Raw genomic sequence first — 9,551 nt, 5'->3', positions numbered from 1 at the left:
CCCCACCCATTATGGCCAACTGGATATATCTATCATGGGTATTACCCACCTTATACATGTCTCACATTCTTTCTAATTCAACATTATATTACTTGATAAATCTTCAAAAAATATAATTGTACTCCTAATATTGCTTAAATTACCCAATGTAATAAAATTAATATTCTTTATTTTTACCATAGTTTTGAATAAAATATACAAATATGATATAAGTTAGTACAATGTACATAAAGAGTGGGCGGGTATGGGGGCGGGACAGGTGAGTATTGGGAGGGGTGGGTGAGTACGGGACAGGTAAGACTTTATATCCACCACCTACCCATTACCTAAGGCAGGTAGGACTTTTTATACTCATACCCATCCATTAGGCCACTACCCACTAAATCATATCCATAGCCGCTCCAACTAGAAAAAATGTGGTGTGAAACTCTGTTTAATTTTACCCACTTGTCATTCCTACAAGTCACCCTTGTTCGCTATCAGTATTAGCAAAAAAAGACGTATCTGACTTTTGTACACCTTTTCTTTTGGCCATTCAAGCTAGCCGTGTGGTGTCCAAAGTGATTGTTAGTATGTTTGCAGTTATAACAACGAATAAAATTCTATAAAAACAAATATCATTGCCTAACTTCATTCCTTGTAAAATTTAAATATTTTTTTCTCAAAGTCTCAACTTTATATCTCAATTGCTTTATAATATGGATTGTCATAAATTGAAATCAAAGTATATTTCTATAATTTATTGTATTATTTATTTGGGTTAATATATTTAATTAATTAGCTTTATTTTTTTTTTGTTTAAATGTCAAAGAATGATATATTAATAAAGGGAAGTGCTACTGTAGTTATGAAATTGACATAATCAAAACTGAAGCTACTTTAATCCAAATCGTTGTTTTGTTGCATGTTTTTTTTACAACGACGAAGTATTTGCTTGTAGCTACTTTAAGTGGGTTGATCTCAGGGGCGGACCTAGGGGGGGTCAAGTGGGGACAGTGGACCCCCCAATCCTAAAAAAGAAAATCAGGTTTTTAAAAAAAAAAAAAACAAAAAAAAAAACAAAAACAAAAATAGCGTGCTGGAGTGGAGGCGGAAGAAAGAGAAAAAAACCAAAACCTAAAACAAACCCTACGCTACGCGTCTTGCCGTCTTCGACATCTTCCTTAATCCTTCCTCTTCTACATCTTCGTGACCTTCGTCTCCAGTCCAGTCCGTTCCTCGTTCCTCCGGCTCCTTCCGCCGGCTCCTTCCTCCGTTCCTCGTCCAGTCCGCCAGCCACTGACTGCAATTCAAGTTGGCAAGTTGCTTCGTCTTCGACTTCGACAATCGATCCGCAAATCGCAATCCAGGCTCCAGCAAATCAGCAATCGACGCTTCCTCTTCCTCTTCAAGTTGCTTTAGACTTCAGTACACTTCGTCTTCTTTCTCAAGGTATTTTCTCTTTTTTTTTCTTCTTTTTTCTTTCAATTTTGATTGAGTGATGAGCAGTTATTTTTTTTCTTTTTTATTTTCTGAATTTTGCAAGATAATTTCGTTTTCTTTTGGCTTATCTCATGGAATTGGAGCAAAATTTAATTGAATAATTTGTTTGGTTCATTGGTTGCAAGTTGTTAAATGTTACTTGATAGTTAAGTTCACCTTGATGGTTCATTGAATAATTAGATTGAATAATTGAGTCATATTTTTAAATTAATCAGGAAATGTCAAGTAATTCAAGTTCACCTTGTTCGAAAAAGTCAAAAGCAAAGGGAAGACAACCCGATCTTCGTGAATTATTGTGTAAAAGAATGAAATCCCAACAAACATCTAACGAAGGCAATGAATCTCCTCCTTTAAGTTCCCCTCTAAGTCCTCCTTTAAGTTCCCCTCCAAGTGAAGATGTTAATATGGAAGTAGGTGGTTCAAGTAGAATTAGTTGTGATGAACCATTGGATGATGAGTGGGTGTATGATGTTGAACTTCTTCCTCATGACCCGGGATTGAGGAAAAACATAATGGATTATCCCCCTAATGAAAGAAATCCGGTTAGGAGAGCATATATTCTTAAAAAACCTTGCCAACCAAAAAAACATGATTTCCCTCAAAGAAATATCTCTGGTAGGTTACGCCGTTTTTGTTTGAATTGGTTCAAAAAATGGGATTGGCTTGAATATAGTGTTGAAATGGATGCCGCATTTTGTTTTGTTTGTTATTTGTTCAAGAGGGATGTTGAAATTAACAAGGGGGTGATGCATTTGTTGTTGGAGGGTTTAGAGCGTGGAATAAATCTGAGAGGCTTGAGAAGCATGTTGGAGGAATTAAAAGTGCTCATAATATTGCTTATGAGAAATATATGAATCTAAGAGATGCAAAGAAGACATCAATTGAATTTGTATTTGATAATGCGAGTGAGGTTCAAATGAATGAATATCATATTCGTTTGAATGCATCCTTAACTTGTTTGAGATTTCTTTTGGGGCAAGGTTTGGCATTCCGCGGACATGATGAAAGTGTGGAGTCATATAGTAGAGGTAACTTTCTTGAGCTTTTGAAGTGGTTGGGGGGGAAGGTTGAGGAAATAAGAAAATATACTTTCCAAAATGCACCGAAAAATTGTCAATTAACATCTCCCAAAATTCAAAAAGACATTATCACTTGTTGTGCAAAAGAGACTACTAAACGCATAATAGAAGAGGTTGGTGATGGTTACTTTTCTATTTTGGCCGATGAATCAAGTGATGTGTCTCAAAAAGAACAACTAGCTCTTGTTTTGCGGTTTGTTAATAGAGAAAATGGATCGGTAGTGGAACGCTTTTTAGGCATTCTACATGTGGGTGATACTACCGCTTTGTCTCTTAAAAATGCCATTATGTCCTTGCTTATGGAACATTCATTGAGTCCTTCCATGATAAGAGGTCAAGGGTATGATGGGGCAAGTAACATGAGGGGTGAAATCAATGGCCTCAAGACTTTGATTATGAATGATACTCCAAGAGCCTATTACATTCATTGTTTTGCTCATCAACTTCAACTAACTCTAGTTGCGGTTGCTAAAAAGAATGTTAATTGTAATTGGCTTTTTGACGTACTTGCAAACTTGTTAAATGTGGTGGGAGCTTCTTGTAAGAGAAGAGACCTTATTCGAAAACACCAAGCTCAAGTAGTGGCTCAAGCTTTGGAAGTGGGGGAAATTGAAAGTGGTCGGGTTTGAATCAAGAACGTGGTTTGAGTAGGCCGGGAGATACACGTTGGGGATCTCATTACAAGTGTCTAATAAGTATCATCAACTTGTTTCCTTCAATTGTTAAAGTGCTTGAGGAGATTGGAGAAAATGGCTCTCCGGATGATAAGCTCAAAGCTCAAGTTGTTTTAGGATCTTTGGAGTCCTTTGATTTTATTTTTATGGCTCATTTCATGTTGACTATTTTTTGCTACACTAATGATTTATGTGTTGCTTTACAAAGAAAGGAACAAGATATTGTGAATGCCATTAGCCTTGTTAAAAGTACAACGAATGTGTTGCAAAAGATGAGGGATCAAGGATGGGATAGTCTCTTAGACAAAGTCATTTTATTTTGTACTAAACGCGAGATTGATGTTCCATCTATGGATGCTCAATATGTACCTCAAGGAAGATCAAGACGTTTTGCTAAACAAGCAACAAATCTACATCATTTTCGGGTTGCAATCTTTTTGGAAGTAATTGATTTGCATCTTCAAGAGATTGATAACCGTTTTAATGAGAAGAACATGGAGTTACTTACATGCATGGCTTCCCTGAGTCCTAGAGGTAACTTTTCATCTTTTGATAAAGAGAGGATACTTAAATTTGCTTCTTTATATCCCGAAGAGTTTTCATGCTTAGATTTAACGGCTCTTGATCTTCAACTTGATGTCTTCTTGGATTCTATGCAAAATGATGAAAGATTTCATGATTTGCAAGATATCAATTCTCTTTCCATGATGCTTGTTAAAACAAGGAAACATGAGACTTTTCCTCTTATACATTTGCTAATCAAGTTGATGTTGATTCTTCCTGTTGCTATGGCAAGTGTAGAAAGAGTGTTTTCCGCAATGACGTTTGTCAAAAATAAGTTGAGAAATAGCATGGGTGATCAACTAGTGAATGATTGTTTGGTTACTTACATTGAGAAGGAAGTGTTTCTACAAGTTTATGATGAAAAGATTATTGATCGCTTTAAAATTATGAAAACTCGAAGGATGAATTTGTAATTTTCATTTGAACGCTTGTATTTTTTTTTTATATTTTGGATTGTAAAACTTTTAACATCGGATTTGATATTGTAAATTGTAAATATTGTTTCTATTATGTTTTCTATTTTTCTTTAAAAAAAATTATTCGGACGACGATCAGATTATCCGAACGACGTGACGTTCGGATTTTGACCCCCCAAATTGAAATTCCTGGGTCCGCCACTGGTTGATCTGGATCTAGAGTACACACAATGGTAGAAAAATATAAATATTAAGCTTGATACGAAGAAAGATGAGCATCAAAATAAGGTAGTTAACATGAGGATGGAATCTATAAAATTCTAATGGCGCAAAAGAGAAGAGACGATAAAGAATTATGAGGGAATTCAAAAAGTAATGTGCAAGCTTAAATGTGAAAGAGGTAATTATGAGGGAAAATCAAAATTCCTTTGTCCCACTAATCATCGTCGTCCAAACCCCTAAACAAATTAAATTGCAAGCTTAGTGAGATTCTAATAATTCATTTATTGATCCCAAAGAAGCCCATTCTGAGTATGACGTACCTGTAAATGAAAATTTGAAATACTTAAGCAAAAAAAATAAAAATTAATTAAATAAATTAAGTTTTAAACTTATTCCAAAAGTAAGCGTGAAATTTTCAAATATGAGGTTTGGGGCTGTTCGTAGTTACTAACTGCGAACAGGTCAAAAAAGACAAAATAGCTGTTCGTAGTTACTAACTGCGAACAGGTCAAAAAAGACAAAATAGCTGTTCGCACTTACTAACTGCGAACAACTATTTGACCTGTTTTGACCTGTTCGCAGTCAGTAACTGCGAACAACACAAAATAGTTGTTCCCAGTACTAAGTGGGAACAGCTATTTTTGTCTTTTTTGACCTGTTCGCAGTTAGTAACTGCGAACAGACCCAAATCTCAAATTTGGGATTTTCACGCTTACTTTTGAAATAAGTTTAGAAAATTAATTTATTTAATTATTTTTTTTTTTTTTTGCTTAAGTATTTCAAAAATTCCCCTGTGAATGAGGATGTCTTAGGCAATGAGATTGTAGTGGGATCTTTCTGGGTCAATGGGCTTATTTTTTAAAAAATATATCTTTAGCTAATTGCCTATAAAAGTCTACAACATGGATGCTTTAACTAGGCCCACATTTAGCCACAATAACCACATACATAATCCAAAACAACCCCCTCTTGTATGAGAGTGAGAGTAGTCCACACAAAAGGTCCATCATACTAAAAGTTTCTGTTATTAAATTATTTAATCTAAATATAAGACACGTCTCATGGTGAGATCGTCTCATAAACAGATCAGATTGCCTATAAATGTTGACAACTAGGATTCTTTGATTGGGCCTACATATAGTCTAAATAACCCAAATATATGGGCCAACCCAAAATAATAGCAATATAAAGCAAATTGAGCCCATGTAAATTTTTGCCGATTTTTTGTTTTGATTTTTTTTTGAAAATTGAGAAATTTTATTAATAAAAGTCTCAAAGAGAGACCAAAAGCTATAAAGGGACATCTAAACTGCTTCACCGGTATAAAAAACCCAATGGAAAAAAGCCATTGAAAACACAAAAAATGTAGTCCTATTTTTTCAGTTTTCTGTAAACTGAAGCAAATCACCTTTGAACATTCATATATAGACGAGCTATGCCTCTATAAAAATCATCTCTCTATAGTCTATAATCTATACTAATACAGTCATACTATTCAGCGTAAATATCCCAATTAACTTAGTTTATTTGTCAATGTATTATTTTTATTTAATATTTTTAATTATGTATAGTTAAAAATTATAATAAGTTGATATAAATAATTTTTGTATATATACGAATCAAATAAGAGTCAACATGACTATATCATAGCTTATAATTTAAAATATAATACAACTTAAAAATAATTGATAAATAATATCAAGTTAGTAACTTTAAATGTGTATGATTAACAAAGATTTTTTATTCAAAGAGAAAGGGTCAATTAAAAAGAACTTTGATTTTCCAAGTAATGTAATAATAATTTAACAATAGATTCACTTTTTATCATTGTTATAAAAAAATATAATAAATAGATTCACGTTTTGTATTTTAAGATTTTTTAAATTTTTATAAATTTCAATTTTAACAAGAAGTCGAGTATGTGAATATCTGAACTCCAAGTTAATTGTAAGGGATAAATACTCTACTATTCATTGCTAGGAAAAATTTTGTTTACCTCCGGGTAAACTACCAACTTAAAATAGTACTAAGGATATAAAAATTACATGTATTTATTATTCCCCAACTACATATCAAAAGCAATAAGCATATTTAATTATTTATAAATTAATTATCAATTGACACCTCATTCAGGTTAACTACCCGGTGGATAAATGTAGCTAAGTTCTTCATTGACTTTTAAGGTAATTGGTTTTCATTTGATAAAATTTTACTTGTGAGACAAGAAGCATTCATTAAGTCCCTAAGCCATAAACAAAGTTAGTGGTTATTTTATATTTTTCATTTTATCAGAACCAATTTCTTACCTAAAATAAATAAGAAACAAGTTAATACTTCTATTTTACACCACTCAAAAAAATACTTCTATTTTACAAATTTCTCCACTATAAAATATATCCATTAAATTTTCTCAAAAAAATATATATCCATTAAATTGGTTATTTTCTAACTTTAAGCAACTCATCCATTAACATGAGCATTATCTAGTTTTATATTATTACTTTATCATTTTATTATTTTACGAATGTCAATTAAATCAATTGGTAGTGTTTTATTTTAGTAGTAAGGAGAATCCATCGAATCAAAAATAATTCTCTATGAATTGATTACAAATCATTATTATTCAGAAGAAAATAAGTATTCTCATCATTCTAGTTTTAAAAGAATAACAGAATTACTGACAATATTAACGATTTTAGGTAATTCATAAAACCGCTCATAATGTCAGCAATTTGGTTTCATAACTGTCTTAAGGTAAATTGTATAGTGGTTATTTCCTAAATCTTGAAAACTTAGTGTCTAGTTGTCAATTCTATTAGAAAATTTTTCAAAATCAAAGATTATTTTTTTATTATTAATTTTTTTGGAAATCCAATTTAAACACACATAGATGATAAATATGTGAAAGTAACAAATATTGCGTATGAATTCCCGTGACATACCAAATAAGAGATGAAAAACCGTCTTTATAAAAGACGCGTCTTAAATGGTGAAAAATGTACTAAGTATCTAATCATAGTTCAGGAAGTTTTGTTTGAGATCGTGTCACCGTTAAATGAGTCTATACAAGCAGTTTATTTAGCAATTTTAAAAAAATTATTAAGTAAATTGAAATGTAACTCAATATAACATATTTTGTAATTTTTTTTTATTTTTTAAATATTAAAATTGAATCAGCTTATATTAAGTCGTCTCATTGTCAAACGATCTTAATGAAGAATTTATCATCATACTTTTATTTAACGTCCTAATTTCTTATACAAGAAATTTTAGCTGTAAATAAAAAATAACACAATTAAGTCATTGATTGATGCATTTTTAAATTTGTAGCAATGGAAATAAGATTGGAGAATCCCTTGGGAAGGTAAAACTAATTCTTACGCATGGGCACTGAAATTCAATTTGCCAATCTGATCAGGTTGGGACGAGTTTGTAATCGGATCATAGATAAATAGGTAAAAAAAATCCCTTGATTTGAATTTAAACTATTTAGTTGATTGGGACGAATATCACAACAGTGACCTGGTAAGTTTATTACAAATTAGGTCAATCGTTTTGACCCACTTAATCCATTAAGAGTTTTTTCTTTTAAGATTATATATTAATTGTTGTGTCTCAAAAATAACTCGTATAATAAAATGGGTTATACAATTTTGTTTTAAATTTGAAATTTTAACCTTTACCTAACGTGTTTAATAAAAAAAAGGTCAAATCGATCCATTTAATTAATTGAGTGTAACAACTCAATCTAAACCTACTTACTTCGGGTTAGGTTCAGTTCGGATTAACTAGTCGAATTAGCTTTTTGCCAAGCTTCCCATAATCAATTGTTAAATTCGGTTTGTCGTGCTTTCAAATTTGCAAACTTTTGTTCAATGATGGCATCTGTTTGTCGTGCTTTCAAATTTACAAACTTTTGTTGAACGATGGAATTAGGTGGTGCAGGCTGAGAGGAGGGATTATCAGTTGGCTTTGATGGATAAATAATTTGGGAGGTGGACCCACCGCAAATACCTCTCTCCTTTGTTTGTTTTTTGTGCTTTACCCAGCATTTGCATTATTAATAGCATCCAACCAAATTTGACTTGGGTTGCGGCCTCGCGGGTGTGATACTCGTCCAATAAAGCACGATATTCATCCTTTAGTAAAACAAACAAATCAATTAGAAATAAAAAAGTTAATAATTGAAAATAAAATTATAAAAAATAAAAAGGCTAAAAAATTATTACATCAACTTTTTGCGACTTTGTATTAGTCCATTTGGAACAGCCCCCAGATTCAGTGTCAAAGACCCCATGTGTTCGTGTAATTTTCATAAGGGTGTGGGTCTTTGACCCTTCGATTGTTCCTGAAATACAAAAAGTGATTTAAAATTAACCAAAAAATAATAAACGAATTCAATATAATACTACATAAATAACTAAATACTTACCAAACCCTACATGATTCTGGCATGCAGGACTAAGCCACCTATATGGGTGGCTTCAGCTTTGTCTTCTCCTCCACGTCGCTTGGAGGAGTTCCTACCCGATAGGGGTTTATTCTCTGAGCATTCCCAATCATTTTTGCTATTGTGCCCAAGTCTCACTATCGATGGAAGTGGGCTTAAAATCAAGCGCCTTTTTCAACTTTTTGCACGCTTTGAAAAGCATATCCGTATAGTGCTTTGTGGCCTTTTCCTCCCATGCCTTCCTAACAAAATGATTGAGACGAGGGTCCCATATGTATTGTTTCTAAATTCATAAATATTTCATTAAATAAAATATTTATAATAATTTATATTAAAAAAAATCTGAAAATAAACAAGTATATAATTATTTTACCTTTACTTCATTGAAGTAAAACTCTTTTGTGGGTTTGGTGATACCTTTCCAAGTACTACTTTCAACATCTTGTCTATAGTTGAAGGTAGTATTTCCAAGCGCCGGATCGAATCTTATAATATTCAAAAAAATAGTTTACAATGAAATTTAATTAATGAAAAAAAATTAATGATAATAAGATTATAAAAATATTTACTTGCTTATGTTTGCTGGCCATGGAATATCCGGACGAGGATCGTTTCCATCGTCTTCTTTCATATTGTTCACAGAATCATTTGGAGTATTTTCATT

General features: G+C 32.2%; 2 protein-coding genes across 2 annotated transcripts; both read left to right on the top strand.

Moving 5' to 3' along the window:
* The first annotated feature begins 1,700 nt into the window (after nucleotides 1-1,700).
* On the top strand, nucleotides 1,701-3,190 carry LOC130802491 (uncharacterized). The gene is made up of 2 exons (XM_057666508.1): nucleotides 1,701-2,097; nucleotides 2,247-3,190. The coding sequence occupies exons 1-2, from the start codon at nucleotides 1,701-1,703 to the stop codon at nucleotides 3,188-3,190; spliced, it is 1,341 nt and encodes a 446-aa protein (XP_057522491.1).
* Nucleotides 3,191-3,507: 317 nt separating this feature from the next.
* LOC130802489 (uncharacterized) lies at nucleotides 3,508-4,424 on the top strand. The gene is made up of 2 exons (XM_057666507.1): nucleotides 3,508-4,139; nucleotides 4,355-4,424. Exons 1-2 carry the CDS (start codon nucleotides 3,508-3,510, stop codon nucleotides 4,422-4,424), a joined length of 702 nt encoding a protein of 233 aa, XP_057522490.1.
* The last annotated feature ends 5,127 nt before the right edge of the window (nucleotides 4,425-9,551 follow it).

Source organism: Amaranthus tricolor, chromosome 16 (genome assembly GCF_026212465.1).
Source record: "Amaranthus tricolor cultivar Red isolate AtriRed21 chromosome 16, ASM2621246v1, whole genome shotgun sequence".
Taxonomy (NCBI): Eukaryota; Viridiplantae; Streptophyta; class Magnoliopsida; order Caryophyllales; family Amaranthaceae; genus Amaranthus; species Amaranthus tricolor.
This window is presented reverse-complemented; position numbering and strand designations above follow the sequence as displayed.

Bases quoted from the DNA above. Each gene is read 5' to 3' on its own strand.
- LOC130802491 (XM_057666508.1), top strand. From the start codon at position 1,701: ATGTCAAGTAATTCAAGTTCACCTTGTTCGAAAAAGTCAAAAGCAAAG. The intron at 2,098-2,246 runs GTAGGTTACGCC...TTGTTGTTGGAG, and splicing joins CCCTCAAAGAAATATCTCTG to GGTTTAGAGCGTGGAATAAA.
- LOC130802489 (XM_057666507.1), top strand. From the start codon at position 3,508: ATGAGGGATCAAGGATGGGATAGTCTCTTAGACAAAGTCATTTTATTT. The intron at 4,140-4,354 runs GTTTCTACAAGT...GACGACGATCAG, and splicing joins ACTTACATTGAGAAGGAAGT to ATTATCCGAACGACGTGACG.